The 22,908-nt window shown below is 45.3% G+C and overlaps 1 protein-coding gene across 2 annotated transcripts in view; it reads right to left on the reverse strand.

Annotated features, from left to right (window-relative positions):
• LOC134949325 (cytochrome P450 2C23-like) overlaps window positions 1-18,761 on the reverse strand; it is a 90,773-nt gene extending 72,012 nt beyond the window's left edge. Inside the window, exons 1-2 of one of the 2 annotated variants that reach the window (XM_063937823.1) lie at window positions 18,530-18,761; window positions 14,982-15,144 (exon numbers count right to left, since the gene is read on the reverse strand). In XM_063937823.1, coding sequence (XP_063793893.1) covers window positions 14,982-15,144; window positions 18,530-18,634 — 268 coding nt within the window. In that variant the 5' untranslated portion in view covers window positions 18,635-18,761. Of the gene's footprint in view, window positions 1-14,981; window positions 15,145-17,039; window positions 17,295-18,529 lie in introns of those variants that run through there. The other variant, XM_063937822.1, reaches the window with a different exon arrangement.
• Window positions 18,762-22,908: the final 4,147 nt, after the last annotated feature.

Genomic DNA, 22,908 nt, shown 5'->3' on the forward strand with positions numbered 1-22,908 from the left:
TGGCTGGTGCATTATCACCTTGCACTTATCACTGCTTTATCACTTCTCCAGGCTTAATACATCTACCCCCAGATGACTCAGGTGCAGCTATTGCAGCATCTAAGTGGCCCTACCATTCTCATCTCATACTTCCCAACTGTCTCGATTTTCGTGGGACAGACCCTATTTTGGGACTGTCATGCTGTCTCGCCCGCGGGCCGCAGTGTCCAGCGGGGGTGTGGGGGGTGGAGGAGGCAGTTGGGAGGGTCCTACACTCGCATGCGCACAGCATCTATTCAGTGGAGACAGGAGGAGAGGGGACATGCCAGCAGCTCACAGAACGCTGGGCATGCCCCCTTAGTGATGAAATTGGGGGCATGGCTCACGATAGCGGGTCCTCCATGAGACCACAGCCCCTTTTCCATAGACCACGCACCCTTTTCACATCAAGATGTCACTCCTTTAGCTAATTAAATGTTGGGAGGTATGCATCCTGATGAAGCCTGCTTAGACAGGTGAAACTAGTTGATCGTAGAGCACGCATCCACACACACCCGATGCTTTTCAAAACAGCAGCGCTAAGGAGTAGAAGTAAGTTACCTACTACTGAACAACTTCACATCCATCCCGTTTTTTGGGACTGTCACGCTGTCCCACCAGCGGGCTACAGTGTCCTGCGTGGGGGTAGGGGCAGTTTGGAGGGTCCTGCTTGTGCACAGCATCTATTCAGTGGAGACAAGAGGAGAGGGGCATGACAGCAGCTCACATAATGCTGGGCATGTCCCCTTAGTGATGAAAATGGGGGCATGGCTCACGATAGCGGGCCATCCAGTGAGGCCACGTCCCTTTCCCATAGACCACGCCCCCTTTCCGCGCCAAGATGTCCCTCTTTCAGCTAATTAAATGTTGGAAAGTATGCATCCTGATGAAGCATGCCTAGACAGGTGAAACTAGTTGATCGTAGAGCACGCATCCAGTCTTCCGGCAGACACCCGATGTTTTTCAAAGCAGCAGCGCTAAGGAGTAAAAATAAGTTACCTACTACTGAACAACTTCACATGCAGTAAAAAACTGTATAATATGCCAGCAGCTGAGCCCAGCACAGGGATCTCAGGACATTGCTTATAAACTTTGGACTTCATTTTTAAATGGATTAACAGTAAATTCTGGACAATTCAGTCTTAAGTCACAATCAATAATAAAGAGTGATTCATTTGCTTAGGTGTCTTACTCCATCTGTGTTTTATGTTATATGTTATGTCTTGTTCATTGTGATGTAAGTATATTAGGATTCCCAATATTTTTAGATACGAACAGATGTAATTTTATGGACCCTACATTCTAATTAGTGATGTGCACCGCAAATTTTTCGGGTTTTGTGTTTTGGTTTTGGGTTCGGTTAAGCGCCCGTGTTTTGGGTTCGGACGTGTTTTGGCAAAACCTCACAGAATTTTTTTTGTCGGATTCGGGTGTGTTTTGGATTTGGGTGTTTTTTTAAAAAAACCCTAAAAAACAGCTTAAATCAGAGAATTTGGGGGTCATTTTGATCCCATAGTATTATTAACCTCAATAACCATAATTTCCACTCATTTTCAGTCTATTCTGAACACCTCACACCTCACAATATTATTTTTATTCCTAAAATTTGTACCGAGGTAGCTGTGTGACTAAGCTAAGCGACCCTAGTTGCCGACACAAACACCTGGCCCATCTAGGAGTGGCACTGCAGTGTCACGCAGGATGGCCCTTCAAAAAAATACTCCCCAAACAGCACATGATGCAAAGAAAAAAAAAGGTGCAATAAGGTAGCTGTGTGACTAAGCTAAGCGACCCAAGTGGCCGACACAAACACCTGGCCCATCTAGGAGTGGCACTGCAGTGTCACGCAGGATGGCCCTTCAAAAAAATACTCCTCAAACAGCACATGATGCAAAAAAAAAAGAGGCGCAATGAGGTAGCTGTGTGACTAAGATAAGCGACCCAAGTGGCCGACACAAACACCTGGCCCATCTAGGAGTGGCACTGCAGTGTCACGCAGGATGGCCCTTCAAAAAAATACTCCCCAAACAGCTCATGATGCAAAGAAAAATGAAAGAAAAAAGAGGTGCAAGATGGAATTGTCCTTGGGCCCTCACACCCACCCTTATGTTGAATAAACAGGACATGCACACTTTAACGAACCCATCATTTCAGCGAAAGGGACTGCCACACGGCTGTGACTGAAATGACTGGTTGGTTTGGGCCCCCACCAAAAAAGAAGCAATCAATCTCTCCTTGCACAAACTGTCTCTACAGAGGCAAGATGTCCACCTCATCATCATCGTCCAATTCATCACCCCTTTCACTGTGTACATCCCCCTCCTCACAGATTATTAATTCGTCCCCACTGGAATCCACCATCTCAGGTCCCCGTGTACTTTCTGGAGGCAATTGCTGCTGGTGAATGTCTCAATGGAGGAATTGATTATAATTCATTTTAATGAACATCATCTTCTCCACATTTTCTGGAAGTAACCTCGTACGCCGATTGCTGACAAGGTGAGCGGCGGCACTAAACACTCTTTTGGAGTACACACTGGAGTGAGGGCAACTTAGGTAGAATAAAGCCAGTTTCTGCAAGGGCCTCCAAATTGCCTCTTTTTCCTGCCAGTATACGTATGGACTATCTGACGTGCCTACTTGGATGCGGTCACTCATATAATCCTCCACCATTCTTTCATTGGTGAGAGAATCATATGCAGTGACAGTAGACGACATGTCAGTAATCGTTGGCAGGTCCTTCAGTCCGGACCAGATGTCAGCACTCGCTCCAGACTGCCCTGCATCACCGCCAGCGGGTGGGCTCGGAATTCATAGCCTTTTCCTCGCACACCCCAGTTGCGGGAGAATGTGAAGGAGGAGATGTTGATGGGTCACGTTCCGCTTGACTTGACAATTTTCTCACCAGCAGGTCTTTGAACCTCTGCAGACTTGTGTCTGCCGGAAAGAGAGATACAACATAGGTTTTAAATCTAGGATCGAGCATGGTGGCCAAAATGTAGTGCTCTGATTTCAACAGATTGACCACCCGTGAATCCTGATTAAGCGAATGAAGGGCTCCATCCACAAGTCCCACATGCCCAGCGGAATCGCTCTGTTTTAGCTCCTCCTTCAATGTCTCCAGCTTCTTCTGCAAAAGCCTGATGAGGGGAATGACCTGACTCAGGCTGGCAGTGTCTGAACTGACTTCACGTGTGGCAAGTTCAAAAGGTTGCAGAACCTTGCACAACGTTGAAATCATTCGCCACTGCGCTTGAGACAGGTACATTCCACCTCCTTTGCCTATATCGTGGCCAGATGTATAGGCTTGAATGGCCTTTTGCTGCTCCTCCATCCTCTGAAGCATATAGAGGGTTGAATTCCAACTCGTTACCACCTCTTGCTTCAGATGATGGCAGGGCAGGTTCAGGTGTTTTTGGTGGTGCTCCAGTCTTCTGTACGCGGTGCCTGCACGCCGAAAGTGGCCCGCAATTCTTCTGGCCACCGACAGCATCTCTTGCATGCCCCTGTCGTTTTTTAAATAATTCTGCACCACCAAATTCAAGGTATGTGCAAAACATGGGACGTGCTGGAATTTGCCCAGATGTAATGCGCGCACAATATTGCTGGCGTTGTCTGATGTCACAAATCCCCAGGAGAGTCCAATTGGGGTAAGCCATTCTGCGATGACCTTCCTCAGTTGCCATAAGAGGTTTTCAGCTGTGTGCGTATTCTGGAAAGCGGTGATACAAAGCGTGTCCTGCCTAGAAACGAGTTGGCATTTGCGAGATGCTGCTACTGGTGCCGCCGCTGCTGTTCTTGCAGTGGGAGGCAATACATCTACCCAGTGGGCTGTCACAGTCATGTAGTCCTGAGTCTGCCCTGCTCCACTTGTCCACATGTCCGTGGTTAAGTGGACATTGGGTACAACTGCATTTTTTAGGACACTGGTGAGTCTTTTTCTGAGGTCTGTGTACATTGTCGGTATCGCCAGCCTAGAGAAAAGAAACCTAGATGGTATTTGGTACCGGGGACACAGTACCTCAATCAAGTCTATAGTTGGCTCTGAAGTATCGATGGATACCGGAACCACGTTTCTCACCGCCCAGGCTGCCAAGGCCTCAGTTATCCACTTTGCAGCAGGATGACTGCTGTGATATTTCCTCTTCCTCGCAAAGGACTGTTGGACAGTCAATTGCTTACTGGAAGTAGTACAAGTGGTCTTCTGACTTTCCCTCTGGGATGACGATCGACTCCCAGCAGCAAAAACAGCAGCGCCAGCAGCAGTAGGCGTTACACTCAAGGATGCATCAGAGGAATCCCAGGCAGGAGAGGACTCGTCATACTTGCCAGTGACATGGCCTGCAGGACTATTGGCTTTCCTGGGTAAGGAGGAAATTGACACTGAGGGAGTTGGTGGTGTGGTTTGCGGGAGCTTGGTTACAAGAGAAAGGGATTTACTGGTCAGTGGACTGCTTCCGCTGTCGCCCAAAGTTTTTGAACTTGTTACTGACTTATGATGAATGCGCTGCAGGTGACGTATAAGGGAGGATGTTCCGAGGTGGTTAACGTCCTTACCCCTAATTATTACAGCTTGACAAAGGCAACACACGGCTTGACACCTGTTGTCCGCATTTGTGTTTAAATAATTCCACACCGAAGAGCTGATTTTTTTTGTATTTTGACCAGGCATGTCAATGGCCATATTCCTCCCACGGACAACAGGTGTCTCCCCGGGTGCCTGACTTAAACAAACCACCTCACCATTAGACTCTTCCTTGTCAATTTCCTCCCCAGCGCCAGCAACACCCATATCCTCATCCTGGTGTACTTCAACACTGACATCTTCAATTTGACTATCAGGAACTGGACTGCAGGTGCTCCTTCCAGCACTTGCAGGGGTGTGCAAATGGTGGAAGGCGCAAGCTCTTCCAGTCCAGTGTTGGGAAGGTCAGGCATCGCAACCGACACAATTGGACTCTCCTTGGGGATTTGTGATTTCGAAGAACGCACAGTTCTTTGCTGTGCTTTTGCCAGCTTAAGTCTTTTCTTTTTTCTAGCGAGAGGATGAGTGCTTCCATCCGCATGTGAAGCTGAGCCACTAGCCATGAACATAGGCCAGGGCCTCAGCTGTTCATTGCCACTCCATGTCGTAAATGGCATATTGGCAAGTTTACGCTTCTCCTCAGACGCTTTTAATTTTGATTTTTGGGTCATTTTACTGATCTTTTGTGTTTTGGATTTTACATGCTCTGTACTATGACATTAGGCATCGGCCTTGGCAGACGACGTTGATGGCATTTCATCATCTTGGCCATGACTAGTGGCAGCAGCTTCAGCATGAGGTGGAAGTGGATCTTGATCTTTCCCTATTTTTTTAACCTCCACATTTTTGTTCTCCATATTTTAATGCGCACAACTAAAAGGCACCACAGGTATACAATGTAGATGGATGGATAGTATACTTATGGACGACGAGTGACGACACAGAGGTAGGTACAGCAGTGGCCTACCGTACTGCTATATACAGTATAATGGACCTGGTGGACACTGTCAGCAGACTGCGTTTATTATAGTATAAAAATAGACACCACAGGTATACAATGTAGATGGATGGATAGTATACTTTATGGACAACGAGTGACGACACAGAGGTAGGTACAGCAGTGTCCTACCGTACTGCTATATACAGTATAAAGGACCTGGAGGACACTGTCAGCAGACTGCGTTTATACTATAGTATAAAAAAAGACACCACAGGTATACAATGTAGATGGATGGATAGTATACTTATGGACGACGAGTGACGACACAGGGGTAGGTACAGCAGTGGCCTACCGTACTGCTATATACAGTATAATTGACCTAGTGGACACTGTCAGCAGACTGCGTTTGTACTATAGTATAAAAAAAAGACACCACAGGTATACAATGTAGATGGATGGATAGTGGTCCTCATTCCGAGTTGTTCGCTCGCAAGCTGCTTTTAGCAGCTTTACACACGCTAAGTCACCGCCTACTGGGAGTGAATCTTAGCTTCTTAAAATTGCGAACGAAAGATTTGCAATATTGCGAATAGACATCTCTGTGCAGTTTCTGAGTAGCTCGAGACTTACTCAGCCAGTGCGATCAGTTCAGTGCTTGTCGTTCCTGGTTTGATGTCACAAACACACCCAGCGTTCGCCCAGACACTCCTCCGTTTCTCCGGCCACTCCCGCGTTTTTCCCAGAAACGGTAGCGTTTTTTCCCACACGCCCATAAAACGACCAGTTTCCGCCCAGAAACACCCACTTTCTGCCAATCACATTACGATCACCAGAACGAAGAAAAAACCGTGAGTAAAATTCCTAACTGCATAGCAAATTTACTTGGCGCAGTCACACTGCGGACATTGCGCATGCGCACTAAGCGGAAAATCGCTGCGATGCGAAAAAATTTACAGAGCGAACAACTCGGAATGACCACCAGTATACTTATGGACAAAGAGTGATGACACAGAGGTAGGTACAGCAGTGGCCTACCGCACTGCTATATACAGTATAATGGACCTGGTGGACACTGTCAGCAGACTGCGTTTATACTATAGTATAAAAAAAAGACACCACAGGTATACAATGTAGATGGATGGATAGTATACTTTATGGATGACGAGTGACGACACAGAGGTAGGTACAGCAGTGGCCTACCGTACTGCTATATACAGTATGATGGACCTGGTGGACACTGTCAGCAGACTGCGTTTATACTATAGTATAAAAAAAAAGACACCACGGGTATACAATGTAGATGGATGGATAGTATACTTATGGACGACGAGTGACGATACAGAGGTAGGTACAGCAGTGGCCTACCGTACTGCTATATACAGTATAATGGACCTGGTAGACACTGTCAGCAGACTGCGTTTATACTATAGTATAAAAAAAGACACCACGGGTATACAATGTAGATGGATGGATAGTATACTTATGGACGTCGAGTGACGACACAGAGGTAGGTACAGCAGTGGCCTACCGTACTGCTATATACAGTATAATGCACCTGGTGGACACTGTCAGCAGACTGCGTTTATACTATAGTATAAAAAAAAGACACCACAGGTATACAATGTAGATGGATGGATAGTATACTTATGGACGACGAGTGACGACACAGAGGTAGGTACAGCAGTGGCCTACCGTACTGCTATATACAGTATAATGGACCTGGTGGACACTGTCAGCAGACTGCGTTTATACTATAGTATAAAAAAAAAAACACCACAGGTATACATTGTAGATTGATGGATAGTATACTTATTGACGACGAGTGACGACACAGAGGTAGGTACAGCAGTGGCCTACCGTACTGCTATATACAGTATAATGGACCTGGTGGACACTGTCAGCAGACTGCAATTATAGTATAAAAATAAGCCACCACAAGAGTGTTTTTCAGGCAGACAAACGTATACTGGTGGTCACTGTCAGCAAAACTGTGCACTGTACTCCTGCTATAGCTGCTCCCCAGTCCCCACAATTAAGCAGTGTGAGCACTCAGCACAGATATATCATGCAGCACACTGAGCACAGATATGGTATGGAGCGTTTTTTTCAGGCAGAGAACGGATAAAACTAGCAAAACTCTGCACTGTACTCCTCCTAACAGCTGCTCCCCAATCCTCCCCACAATAAGCTAAGCAATCAGATCAACTGTGTAGTATTAATAACTAAATAAACGGAGAGGACACCAGCCACGTCCTCTCCCTATCAATCTCAATGCACGTGTGAAAATGGCGGCGACGAGCGGCTGCTTATATAGAATCCGAATCTCGTGAGAATCCGACAGCGGGATGATGACGTTCGGGTGCGCTCGGGTTAACCGAGCCATACAGGAGAATCCGAGTATGGCTCGGACCCGTGTAAAAAGGGTGAAGTTCGGGGGGGTTCGGTTTCCTAGAAACCGAACCCGCTCATCACTAATTCTAATTATATTTGAAAATTACGAATGAATGTATTTCTCTTGTACCTTTTATAAATAAAAAAATACCTTTTAGCAAAAAATTTACTGTGTACAATGGGAGTCATTCCGAGTTGATCGCTAGCTGCCGTTGTTAGCAACACAGCGATCAGGCTAAAAATCGGCATTTCTGTGAATGCATATGCGCCGCAATGTGCATGCACGACGTACGGATACAAAAAGCATTTGTTTTTTTGCACAGGTGCTAGCGAAGTTTTCAGTCACACTGACGGCCGCAAGAAAATTGACAGGAAGGGGGTGTTTCTGGGTGTCAACTGACCATTTTCAGGGAGTGTTTGCAAAAACGCAGGCGTGTCTGAAAAAACACAGGGCATTCACTGGGCGGGTGTATGACGTCAAATCCTGACACGAATAGGCTGAAGTGATCGCAAGCGCTGAGTAGGTTCAGAGCTACTCTGAAATGACACAAACTGTTTTTGCAGAGCTCTACTGCACATGCGTTTGCACTCTGCTAAGCTAAAATACAATCCCCAGTGGGCGGAGGCATAGCGTTTGCACGGCAGCTAAAACTAGCTAGCGAGCGATCAACTGTTAGGCGCCGGGGTCCGCTCGTCGGTGCGGCCCGGCGCCTAGCAACCAGGGACGCCGTGCGCGTTCAGCCGCCGGCTCCCTGGCAACGCTAGACGCCGGGCGCACGGAGCCGCTCAGACCCTAGCAACGGGGACGCCACGTTCGGGCCGCGTTCCCCGTTGCTGGGTCTTTTCTAATTGTATAATGGTGTGCTGGCCGTGCAGCATGCAAGCTGCACGGCATTACTTGTGATTACCCAGTCTGGCTCCTGATTGGGGAGCTCACAGTTATAAGCACCCTTTGGACTTCTCACAGACGCCGGTGATAGCTTCCTGTTTGCCTGTGTCGGTTACAGAGAGTTTCCAGTCCTGCTCAATCCGGTTGTTCCTGTCCTCAGTGATCCTGTACTCGGAAGTTGTCATCTGTTCCTGGAGTCTGACCGAGCACCTTTAACATCCTGTGGTGTTCGTGAGTCGCGGCGTAGCCGTGTGTTGCGGCTTGACCGCTTACTGTTTATTATTTTGTATCTTTGTGTTCTGGAGCTTTTGCGGAGGATTCCGCTCCCCCTGATCCACTCTGGTATCCAGCGGTGCTGGATAGGAGTTACGGATCAGTGGATCTTTGGTTGTCCTTTTCCCTGGCGGCTAGTCCGCACATACTTTTTGGTTTAGTTAGTTAGCTTGTAACCCCTGGCCTGGTTGCTTAGTCAGAGGGCCCCTTGTTATCACCCTGTCTCGGATTTCCCTTTGTCTCCCATTAAGACCTGAGGGGGCATCGGGGTTGGGCAGACATAATCCGCCCTTCGAACGCGGCTGCCATGGGCTCAAGCAACCATAGTCTCGCAGGGGATTTCTGATAACACGGGCGAGACAACGGAGTTAGGGCGCCAGGGGTTACTAGGCTCTCCTGCTCCCACAACCAGTATATCTTTCCAGTACTCAGACCTCTGCCATAAGATCTCCTCTGGTCTGGAGTACGGGAATCATAACATTATCACCGGCCAGACTAAAATTTAAAATTAAACAGGAGTTAATTTTTCCCTTGTTCAGTTGGGAGATTTGTCGGCCTCATGAACCCCACCGGTGTCGGGCCAAATCCTGGCCAGCTTCTAGTTAGCCAGATTCAAGAACTTACTCAGATGGTTCAGGATCTGTCCCTTCGGGTGAGGTCACAGGAAGATCTGTTACGGACTTCCCCGAGGGTCATTCCTGAACCAAAAATGCATCTGCCTGACCGTTTTTCTGGGGATAGAAAACAGTTTTTTAATTTTAAAGAGTCTTGTAAACATTATTTTCGTTTGAGACCAGTCTCCTCAGGTACGGAGGCTCAGCGGGTTGGAATTATTATTTCTCTGCTTCAGGGGGATCCTCAGACCTGGGCTTTTGGTTTAAAGACAGACGATCCGGCTTTATTTTCTGTAGACGCCTTTCTAAAGTCTTTAGGGCTATTGTATGACGACCCTGATAGAGAGGCATCCGCCGAGAGTCAGTTGCGTGCTCTCAGACAGGGTAGGAATCCCGCAGAGATCTATTGTACGGAGTTTCGCCGTTGGTCGAACGACTGTGGATGGAATGACCCAGCCCTGCGCAGTCAGTTTCGCCTCGGCTTATCTGAGTCTATAAAAGACAGTCTCCTTCAGTATCCCGCTCCTGAGACTCTCGATAAACTCATGGAGCTCACTATTAAGATTGATCGTCGGCTCAGAGAGCGGAGGGCTGAAAAAGGAGCATCTGTCGGGTCAACTCCTTGTGTTTTTTCCATCCCTGTGGACATAGAGGAGCCTATGCAGATAGGTCTCTCCAAACTGTCTCCTGAAGAAAGAACCAGAAGGCAAAATTCTGGTCTTTGTTTATACTGTGGAGGTAAGGGACATTTTGCCCGTAGTTGTCCGAACAAGTCGGGAAACGTCTCGACCAAGTGAATTGTGAGGGGGTTCACTTTGGTCTGCAGCTTATCTCCTCAAATAATTCACTGTTAGTCCCAGCTAAAGTTTCCTTTGGCAGCCTCTGTTCCTCAGTCTCTGTTTTTGTGGACAGTGGAGCTGCAGGGAACTTTATGGATTAACATGGGCCAAGACCTTAGGTATTCCTCAGTTAGCCTTGGGTAGGTGTATCACCATGCATGGTTTAGATGGGAGTCCCTTGTCCAATGGGGTTATTTCTCTCTGTACACCTCCTGTTCTACTCTCGGTAGGAGCTCTGCATTCTGAAAAAATTGAGTTTTTCCTCACCCATTGCCCAGCAGTTCCAGTGGTTCTGGGTCACCCTTGGCTGGCCTTTCATAATCCCATCATTGATTGGCAGTCGGGGGAGATCTCACAATGGGGTACCATCTGTAATAAGGAATGTATTACGCTTCCCATCAGAATAGCTGCTGCCATTCCCGCACCCATTCCTGTGGAATACCAGGATTTTGTTGATGTTTTTTCCAAGGGCAATGCGGATATTCTGCCTCCCCATAGGCCTTATGATTGTGCTATTGAGCTAATTCCTGGTGCCACTTTGCCTAAGGGAAGGTTATATGCATTGTCCGGACCTGAAACTGTGGCCATGAATGAGTATGTTAAAGAAAGCCTAGGGAAAGGATTTATCAGGCCATCTAAATCCCCTTTAAGTGCAGGCTTCTTCTTCGTAGAGAAGAAGGATGGTTCACTCAGACCCTGCATTGACTTTAGAGCCTTGAATAAAATCTCAGTAAAAAATACTTACCCTCTGCCACTGATCTCTGTCCTCTTTGATCAGCTACGTTCGGCTGTGATTTTTTTCTAAGATTGACCTGAGAGGAGCATATAACCTCATCAGAATCAAGTCAGGGGATGAGTGGAAAACGGCATTCAGTACTCAGTCAGGCCACTATGAGTATCTGGTTATGCCATTCGGCCTGTCTAACGCTCCGGCAGTTTTCCAGGATCTCATTAACGATGTGCTCCATGAATTTCTTGGAAAATTCGTTGTAGTCTACTTAGACGATATTTTGATTTATTCTGACTCTGTAGAACAACATGTTACCCAGGTGCGTCAGGTTCTAAAAAAATTACGTGAAAATCACCGATATGCCAAGCTGGAGAAGTGTGAATTTCATGTCACGGAGGTATCCTTTTTAGGATACATTATTTCCCCTCGGAGATTCCGTATGGAACCAAAGAAGCTCCAAGCCATCCTTAGTTGGGCGCAACCCACCAACTTAAAAGCAATTCAGCGCTTTTTAGGGATTGCGAACTACTATAGAAGATTTATTCACTCTTTCTCTGACCTAGTTGTTCCCATTGTGGCACTGACTAAGAAGGGAGCGGATCCTACCAATTGGTCACGTGAAGCCGAGCTATCTTTTCAGGCCTTGAAACAAGCCTTTGTCTCAGCCCCTGTCCTCAGACACCCCAACCCAGAATTGCCTTTCATTGTTGAGGTTGATGCCTCAGAGGTTGGAGTAGGGGCTATCCTATCTCAGAAGGATCCGGATTCCCTTGAATTACACCCTTGTGCCTTTATGTCCAGGAAATTCTCTTCTGCTGAATCCAACTACGATGTTGGTAACCGGGAATTGCTGGCTATTAAATGGGCTTTCGAGGAGTGGAGGCATTGGCTTGAGGGAGCGACTCATATCATTTCAGTTTTGACTGATCACAAAAATCTTCAATACATTGAATCAGCTAAACGACTGAATGCCCGGCAGGCTCGTTGGGCTTTATTTTTTACTCGTTTCAAATTCATTATCACCTTCAGGCCAGGTTCCAAGAATACCAAGGCAGATGCCCTGTCACGCAGTTTTCTTCCAGTTCAAGACAACAGTCCTGTTACTCCCATACTTCCGTCTTCAGTCATTCGGGCAGGCCTCACACAGGATTTATTTACCCAGTTAAAGCTGCTTCAACATCAGGCTCCTGGAAATACTCCTGCTGGTCGTCTTTTTGTCCCTGAGTTTTTGAGAGCAACTGTTTTGACGGAGTTTCATGATAGCAAAGTTGCCGGGCATCCGGGAATCGCTAAGACTTTGGAATTAGTCTCCCGCTCAGTATGGTGGCCTGGTCTTTCCAAAGACATTAAGGAGTTTGTTTTTTCGTGTCAGGTCTGTGCACAGCATAAAGTTCCCCGTTCTTTGCCTATCGGTCAGCTTATGCCCTTGAATGTTCCTCTTAGGCCATGGTCTCATATCTCCATGGATTTTGTGGTGGACCTCCCTCTGTCAGCCGGATGCCGAGTCATATGGGTGGTAGTGGACCGTTTTAGTAAAATGGCCTATTTCATTGCTCTTCCCCGATTGCCATCTGCCCAGGGATTGGCAGTCTTGTTCCTCCGCCATGTTTTCAGACTCCATGGGTTACCCACTGATATTGTTTCCGATCGGGGTCCACAATTCATTGCACAGTTTTGGAAATCTTTTTGTGTCTCATTGAAGATGAAATTATCTTTAACGTCAGGCTACCATCCCCAATCCAACGGGCAGACTGAGCGAGTTAATCAATCACTAAAACAATATTTGCGGTTGTACTCGGCCAAACTCCAAAATGACTGGTCTGAGTTTCTTCCATTGGCGGAGTTCGCTTACAATAATGCCTGTCATTCCTCCACCAATGTGTCTCCATTTTTTGCAGTTTTTGGTTTTCACCCCAGAGCTAATTCCTTTTTTCAACATTCCTCTGTCTCCTCACTGACCTTGACCTCTCATCTTAGGCTCATTTGGAGAAAAGTGCACCTGGCTCTCAGAAAAGCGGCATTTCAGGAAAAGAGATTTTCTGACAGGCTCCGGCGGCCGTGCACTTTTAAAGTAGGAGATAGGGTGTGGTTGTCGACTCGCAACATTAAACTTCGACAAACCTCAGCCAGATTGGGTCCTAAATTTATTGGACCATTTCACATTATCAAAAAAGTCAATCCAGTTGCCTTCCGGTTACGTTTACCAAAAACTTTACGGATCGGAAATACTTTCCATTGCTCATTGCTGAAACCATATGTTTCGTCCAGTAGATTTCCTCGTAAGATATCTCAGGGGAGATCACCAATAGTTGTACAGGGTCAGCAGGAGTTCTTGGTGGAGAAGGTTCTCGATTCCAAGTTGTCCCGGGGTCGGCTTTATTTTTTGGTGCATTGGAGAGGTTATGGTCCAGAAGAAAGGTCTTGGGTCCTGGATAAGGATCTCCATGCCCCGAGGCTCAAGAGGGCATTTTTTCGAGAATTTCCTCGGAAACCTGGCTTTAGGGGTTCCTTGACCCCTCCTCAAGGGGGGGGTACTGTTAGGCGCCGGGGTCCGCTCGTCGGTGCGGCCCGGCGCCTAGCAACCAGGGACGCCGTGCGCGTTCAGCCGCCGGCTCCCTGGCAACGCTAGACGCCGGGCGCACGGAGCCGCTCAGACCCTAGCAACGGGGACGCCACGTTCGGGCCGCGTTCCCCGTTGCTGCGTCTTTTCTAATTGTATAATGGTGTGCTGGCCGTGCAGCATGCAAGCTGCACGGCATTACTTGTGATTACCCAGTCTGGCTCCTGATTGGGGAGCTCACAGTTATAAGCACCCTTTGGACTTCTCACAGACGCCGGTGATAGCTTCCTGTTTGCCTGTGTCGGTTACAGAGAGTTTCCAGTCCTGCTCAATCCGGTTGTTCCTGTCCTCAGTGATCCTGTACTCGGAAGTTGTCATCTGTTCCTGGAGTCTGACCGAGCACCTTTAACATCCTGTGGTGTTCGTGAGTCGCGGCGTAGCCGTGTGTTGCGGCTTGACCGCTTACTGTTAATTATTTTGTATCTTTGTGTTCTGGAGCTTTTGCGGAGGATTCCGCTCCCCCTGATCCACTCTGGTATCCAGCGGTGCTGGATAGGAGTTACGGATCAGTGGATCTTTGGTTGTCCTTTTCCCTGGCGGCTAGTCCGCACATACTTTTTGGTTTAGTTAGTTAGCTTGTAACCCCTGGCCTGGTTGCTTAGTCAGAGGGCCCCTTGTTATCACCCTGTCTCGGATTTCCCTTTGTCTCCCATTAAGACCTGAGGGGGCATCGGGGTTGGGCAGACATAATACGCCCTTCGAACGCGGCTGCCATGGGCTCAAGCAACCATAGTCTCGCAGGGGATTTCTGATAACACGGGCGAGACAACGGAGTTAGGGCGCCAGGGGTTACTAGGCTCTCCTGCTCCCACAACCAGTATATCTTTCCAGTACTCAGACCTCTGCCATAAGATCTCCTCTGGTCTGGAGTACGGGAATCATAACATCAACTCGGAATGACCCCCAATATTCTTATATGTAAAGGATTTGACAGATTACTATCAGATGATATATATGTCTGTATAAGCCCTTTATTATTTTTAGAGTCAATATATTACGTGATAAGAAGTGCTGGGAGGTCTTTCACCTTTCTACCATTTACATTTCCTCTCTGTAGCAGTTTAAAACTTTGGACTTAATATTCAGCCGCTTAGGTAGTAGTTCAGCAATAAGTACTATTGTTATCTTTTTAAATACCATACCGTAAGGCTTAAAGAACAGATTTGCGGATTCCAATTCCCCTCTGTCACTAAACGCATCACTGCAATCAACAAGCGCCTCCTTCACAGCATCGTAGCCAGTCAGCATGACTACAGGATTGTTGGAGATGTAGACGGTGTACACAGGTCCGTACTTCTCACTCAGCTTTAGAGAGACAGATACAATGCATTATAGTGGTTGAACTGTATGTTGCTTGGATACTGTTTTATAGCTAAACATTTTGAAATAAATATCTCCATTATATACCATTCACATAGGCAAATGCAGTGGGTGGGGGTCCAGTTGCCTGGAAAGTTGGAAACCCCCCCTTCTGTTGGCAAGTGGCTCAAATTATGACAACAATAGTAATGATTTAAGTCGAATTCTAGAGCTGCTGCCACATCATGCAGTTTAAGGGACAGAGCAGAACTGCTGCACATGACATGGCCAGTGGTAGCAGCTTCTTCTATGTTTGCCATGTGTGTAGATCTGAGACCTCATACAGTGCACTGGAACAGAGAGTAGCTACTAGGAAGAAGAGACAGGAGCCTTACCATGATGTGGAAGAAGGTGTGCTTGGACAGTGCAGTACTGGTTCTATTTTGTTTGTGTATTTATTTATTTATTTATTTATGGTATGCTTAACCTTTTAATAAACACTTATTTATATTGTTTAAATGTTTGCTACAGCCTACACTAGAGACCATCTATAGTTAAAGACCATAGATAGTGTTATATATTAATACTGTGTTACATACAGTACCCAGTGTATAAAAGACTAATGTTCACATTAATGTACATAGTCATACTAAGTTCTTCTACTCCTCCCCTAGACTCCCGCACTTGCTCTAATGTTCTGCAGAGTGGGAGATTGTGGACTTCATTTGGAAACCCCCCTCTAGAAATCCTGCGTTTGCCACTGATACACAGTTTTATTTAGGCTTACTACAATTCTATTTTTTATTTGACTAAATACTGTATGACGTATCTGGTCATTATATTTTTTAATGAGCATTTATAGTGAATATCTAATACTACAGTATCTACAGATGAAGTTTGTTTTAGATAAACGGGACACTCCAGCACTTGTCTACTTGTCATAAATGCACTGTCACTTCAACCATTTCTCTGTGTCTATGACTGTATTTAAATCACACTGCACATACTGTACTTTTAGAACATATTGGAATGTTAAGAGACATCTGTTGTATTATAAAAATAGTGAAGCAACTGTACACGGTTGAGGCACATTATTATGACCACCAGCTGATAGCCAGAGTAACCACAGTGCAGCACAGACACCGGCTAAATGGGCTAAACTGTCATTTAAGACATACGTCTGTTAGCCACAAGGCTCATTTTGACTGCTCCACTATAGCGTGTCGGCAATCAGGCACCTTCTTTGCCGAAGTTCAAATCTCACATCAATGGATCATGGTGCTCCGCAGTTTCCACGCTGGTTATTCGCAATGGTGCCACTTGTTCAGTCACAATACACCTTCGCCACAGCAGGTCACAAACTGTGTTGTTTCAGAAATACTGCCACCCTTGGCCTGAAAGCCGATAATCATCCCTTTTTGCAAGTCAGATAAATCACCCCTTTTACCCATGACAGCAACGAGTGATATGTGTGCAAACGGCTTATTTTACATCTTATACAGTATACCCTCCGGGATGCTGTCAAGATCCCACCAGACGCGATCCCGGCAGATGGAATACCGACACCGGGATCCTGACCGGAACAATCTCAACATATTCTCCCTCTGTGTGTGTCCACAACACCCATAGAGGGAGATTAAATTAGTGTGCCGAGCGTAGCGAGGCACCGTGCTCGCAAGGGGCTGTGTTGCGTTCGCCCCCCTGTCAGGATTGTATCGGTTGGGATCCTGGTGTCGGTATTCCAACCGCCGGTATACCATCTGGCGGGATCTCGTACTGATCCCTACCCACCAACCAGAGCACGGCATGTGATGTACTTCATGGGCTATGAGAAGCCAACATCAAATGTAGGAGGTGGTCATAACAATGTGACTCCACCGTGTATAAATGCCAGAGCTTACCTTAACCAAAGACTGTGGAAATTCTGTGGTGCTGATCTGCATGATATTCCCCAGCAGGGGCAGAGGCGTTGGCCCCGGGGGCAGGTTCTTCTGCGATATCTTATTCCACCATTTAACAATGTAAATCAGGATAGTGACCCCAGTAGCCAGGAGAAGGGTCCCTGCTATATTTAGTGCCATTATGGGCACAGCTCAATTACAGCAGGTTCTCTGAGCTACGTCCCTCTATGTTCCTGATAAGGAAAAGCTTTGACACTGAACTATATTCCAAACAGCATGTAATTATTAATAACAGGTTATGTGAGGTAGAGATTGGTGTAGAGTTACATTTTTATTGTGTGAGTAATTGTAAATGTTGAGTAATCATAATAAGGCTGATAAATGCCTTTGATGTATGCATTGTATTTTCTGTTGTACAAAGTAAACATTTACAATCAGGGCTGGATCCAGACATGTTCCAATAGTGTGGCCGAACAGGGCGCCGCACTTAATGAGTGCCGCTAGCTCTTGCTGCCATATTGGAGTCTGGAGCCAGGTCCCTACAGCAGCAGTGTTGCTCCCGTGGCACGCCTCCTGGCCCCCTAGCAGTGGCTGTGTGATGATGAGGAGAGTGCTGTGGGCGGGCCAAAGCTAAACTATGTGCACATTGTATGGCGCAGCAGCAGCCAGTTGTAGAGGGGGGGGGGGGGGTGTCGGGACACTGGCGTCTTTAATTAAAGATGCTGGCCGGGTGAGCACTCTCTGGCCTGGCAGCAGCAGGCAGTATCTATAGAAAACTATTGTGGCTGTGTTTTATATCTGTGTGAAAGAGGTGTGTGTATGATATAGTTATATATATATATATATATATATATATATAGATGTAAATAGATAGATATATACTGTCCTGTATTTGTGTGGGTGTCGGCATGTTGTGTGTGTTTGTGTGTCTCCTGTGTGTACTGTATGTGTGCTTGTGTTAGGTGCCATGATATGATGTGATTTCATTATTAAGATCTTCCCGGAGGGCTGGCCACTGTTTTTGGTGAATATACATGCATACGTGTTTGTGTGTGTGTGTGTGTGTGTGTGTGTGTGTGTGTACAGATATATATATATATATATATACAAGCAGTGGGTCCACGTTAGAGTATATATAATGCTGGGGTGACATCCAATGAGGGAAAAATCCAACTCCAATACAATTCCAAATAAGGGGAGCACTCACCAGTCTTCAAGCAGACACAAGATTTATTGAAGCCATCAAATAGCAAATGAATTAGATCGACGTTTCGGTCATGGTTCTGACCTTTGTCAGGATACCAGTACAGTGAACTAGTGCTACCTATATACCCATATAGATCCCACCCTCCAATTAGTCTCAGCAACTCCCCCACACCCCATATCAACAACAATTAATTATGACATACTAAACATTTAGACATACATGTATTAAAATCAGAAGACCATCTTTTCAAAGCAAACAATCTTGCCAATAGTGATTAACTCACCCCCTCATGCAGCCAAAAACCGGTCATCATACATTGTGTGTACCACATGCGGCGTGCGTTCCACCTCGGGACGTACTTCCGGTCCGTGGAACGCACGTACTGCATCCTCAGAGCGTGAACCCGATATGACCCATCAAGCGGTTACCTAGCAACCGTTCAGTCAGATACAGCCCCTCAGATGGTCCGTGAGCTGACCTATAGTGGTTCGCGTTTGCTTCCCTGGAGACCTGTTGTTGCTAAGCGACCTGAAGATTCGGTCATGTGGCCCCCCTGTACATCATAGCCGCAGGAAGCGTTCGGACGGCACCTGATGGTTCCTGACTGAACGGTTGCTAGGTAACCGCTTGACGCGTCATATCGGGTTCACGCTCTGAGGATGCAGTACGTGCGTTCCACGGACCGGAAGTACGGCCCGAGGTGGAACGCACGCCGCATGTGGTACACACAATGTATGATGACGGGTTTTTGGCTGCATGAGGGGGTGAGTTAATCACTATTGGCAAGATTGTTTGCTTTGAAAAGATGGTCTTCTGATTTTAATACATGTATGTCTAAATGTTTAGTATGTCATAATTAATTGTTGTTGATATGGGGTGTGGGGGAGTTGCTGAGACTAATTGGAGGGTGGGATCTATATGGGTATATAGGTAGCACTAGTTCACTGTACTGGTATCCTGACAAAGGTCAGAACCATGACCGAAACGTCGATCTAATTCATTTGCTATTTGATGGCTTCAATAAATCTTGTGTCTGCTTGAAGACTGGTGAGTGCTCCCCTTATTTGGAATTTTATATATATATATATATATATATATATAGAAAAGGGAGGGAGTAAGGGAGTAAGGGTTTCAGCGACCAAATGGTGTCTTAAAATGTAAGTAAATAGCTTAAATGAGCAAATTAGCAAATATAGAGTTAAAAAAACAGTTTACTTTAAATAAAAGGGGAATTTATTACAAATATGGTAATAAATTGTAATAAATTCCCCTTTTATTTATAGTAAACTGTTTTTTTAACTCTATATTTGTTAATTTGCTCATTTAAGCTATTTACTAACATTTTAAGACACCATTTGGTCGCTGAAACCCTTACTCCCTCCCTTTTCTATAAAAATCGTTACAGTATTTTACCAATACTGTGGTTTATTCTAAGGTTCAGCTGACGCCTATAATCTTAGGAGTGTCACTTAAAACCCAAAAAATTTTTGGGGTGGGTACTGTTGGTCTTAATCACAATTGGCGCCGCCTTCTCTTGGGCCTACTATATATATATATATATATATATATATATAGTATGGATATCTTCAGGGGTGTCTATTATAAATGCGAATTTTGTTGGTAACCGATTGGTTTCGATACAAATGGTATATTCATACAACCACAGACCTTGCAAACAATTTACTTAATACATAATTTTAAACATTAAAACATAAAAAATATTTTTTTCAATCCATACAATACATTAGCAGAATGCTTCCTTTGGTTGACAGTGTATGTTGTAGATCCAATTTTTTTCTTTTAAGATTAGATCTAGCAACCCATATATCACCCAACGCATTTTGTCAATGATGATTTCATCAGGGGTGTCCTCAAAGAGGAAGATAATCAAGACTATTACAACCATCACAGATTCTTACTTTGTATAATCCATACTTATTGACACACATTTAGCATAGGTCTTCAGGTTCATATGATGAATAGCTAAGGCAAGTATCTTATTTAATTTTTCTCTATAGTTGCAATATTTATTTTTTGTTATTATTATAGGACTCAGGAACATTGTATCAAATCATATAGCATGGAATCGAGGAAGAAAGCGATAGACAAGAACATACAGAAGAAGAAAACATATAAACATTTGACATTTCTCTCTAATTGAAAACATCAATTATCTCCAGTATTTGATCATCAACCACCCTTTACTAATTAATATTTCCAATACTTTACAAGAAATAAAAGTGTATCCCACATTATGAGGTTTCTGTCTTCTATATATTATTTTGATATATCATTTCATTCAGGGGTTTAGTACATATTTATATTCAATTTCCCCCATATATGCATTAACAACAAAGAATATTGGCAATTATTGATAGTCTGAAGGCCACTAGTAGTACATTTATTATTTTACTTACTGTTCTCTGAATCAAACTGTTCTTACTGTGTATTCATGTGGGGACTAATTTCTCTAGGCCCATGAACTGATTAGGTTGTTCCTATTTGTTAAACAATATTTGTTAGCAAATCTGGCACTGTGGGGCATATAATGTGTATCTGGCACTGATGGGGGCATATAATGTGTTTCTGGCACTGCTGGGGGCATACCATGTGTATCTGGCTCTGTCGGGGCATATAATGTGTATCTGGAATTGTGGGGGCATATCAAGTGTATGTGACACTGCTGAATGCATATCATGTGTATCTGGCACTGTGGGGGCATATCACGTGTATCTGACACTGCTGGGGGAATATCACGTGTTTCTGGTATTTCTGAAGGCATATCATGTGTATCTGGCACTGTGGAGGCATATCATGTGTATCTGGCATTGTGGGGGGATGTCATGTGTATCTGGCACTGCTGGGGGCATATTATGTGTATCTTGCACTGTGGGGGCATATCATGTGTATCTGACACTGTCGGGTATATAATGTGTATCTGGCACTGTGGGAGTATATAATGTGTATCTGGCACTGTTGGGGAATATAATGTGTTTCTAGCACTGCAAAACTGGTGGCATATGTCTATCTGGCACTGTACTACTGGGGCATATAATGTGTATCTGGTTCTGTGTGAGCACATAATGTATATCTGGCACTGTGGGGGCATATAATGTGTATCTGGCACTGTGGGGGCATATAATGTGTATCTGGCACTGCACTACTGGTGGAATATGTCTATCTGGCACTGCACTACTGGTGGCATATAATGTGTATCTGGTTCTGTGGGGGCACATAATGTGTATCTGGCACTGTGGGGGCATATAATGTGTATCTGGCACTGCACTGCTGGGGGCATATAATGTGTATTTGGCACTACTGGGGGTGTATGTGTATTTGACACTACTGGGGGCATATGTGTACCTGGCACATCAATACTGGGCTTATTATGTGTCTGGCACTATACTGGAAACATTTGCAAGGAACAATACTGTGGGCGTTATGTGTAAGGCTGCCAATTGTGTGTGTGTAGAGGGGTTGTGAAAATATATTTTTATAGTTTGATTATATAAAGTTGCCGGCCACGCCCACTTTTCCAGGAGCATGGGAGAGGGGACGGGGGGCACTTTGACATTTTCTCGCTCAGGGCGTTAGTAGGCCTAGATCCGGCCCTGATTACAAGAAGAAGGGCGTAGATCACTGAGTCAGCCAGAAATAGGTAGACAGGCAATAGGTTGACCTCATATGGTCAATATGGAGTAGGTCCAATGGATCAAAAAGTTGACAGGGTCAATCGGTCAACATGAAAATGATAAACACCACAAATGGTTGACAGGTTCAAAAGGTCAACACAAGCAAATGTTGACATGTAAATGGTCAACATAAAAATCGACAGTGTATTTTTTTAAGTCATTTTGTATGTTTAACCATATGTAAGGCAAAGTAATGGAAACACGTACCCTCATGGGCTCATTTCGCTCGCCACATTTTGCTTACGATGCTTCAGGCAAAGTGTCTCACTCTGGGACCGCTGCACTCGGCACATGTTACTATTCCCAATCCTAGTCCATGTGGATGGTAAATGACCAGTTGAACCTGACAACCTTAAGCACTATTTACTTTTTACATGTTGACCTACTGACTATGTCGACCTTTTGTACTGTCGACATCTATCATCCAGAACCCCATGAAGAAATGTTCTACAGAATTAGCTTTGAAAGCAATATGGGAGAAATGACAGGTATGTCATCATGCAGAACTTGGGGAAGTCTTCAGTCTTTTTTCCTGGGGTGTAATAAATTCCTACTATGACTTAGTGGCAGACGCAAACAAGTCACCCTAAACCACGCTCAGCCAGTGTCTTAAGCGCTATTTTGGTGATTGCTAATTAGGGGAGATCATCAGTGCATACACATTGAACGATGTCGATGAACAATATCATTCAGTGATGTTATCCCCCGCACTCCCCAAACATGCAGCTCAATGATATGGTTGGTTAAAGTTGAGCTGCATGTTTGGTAGTTAATTCCTGAATGAGAATGACCCGCGGGTGCACTCATCGGTCATCGTTTAGGCATACACACTACATGATATGAACAATAGATCTTTTAAAAAAGATTATCGTTTATATCATCTAGTGTAGTGTCCAGTGTGTACCGGGCATTACTATATGGGCCAGATAGTTTATATAGAATATTAAATTAGCTCAAAGGGTTGTTGTTT

This window comes from Pseudophryne corroboree, chromosome 8 (assembly GCF_028390025.1).
Source record: "Pseudophryne corroboree isolate aPseCor3 chromosome 8, aPseCor3.hap2, whole genome shotgun sequence".
Lineage (NCBI taxonomy): Eukaryota > Metazoa > Chordata > Amphibia > Anura > Myobatrachidae > Pseudophryne > Pseudophryne corroboree.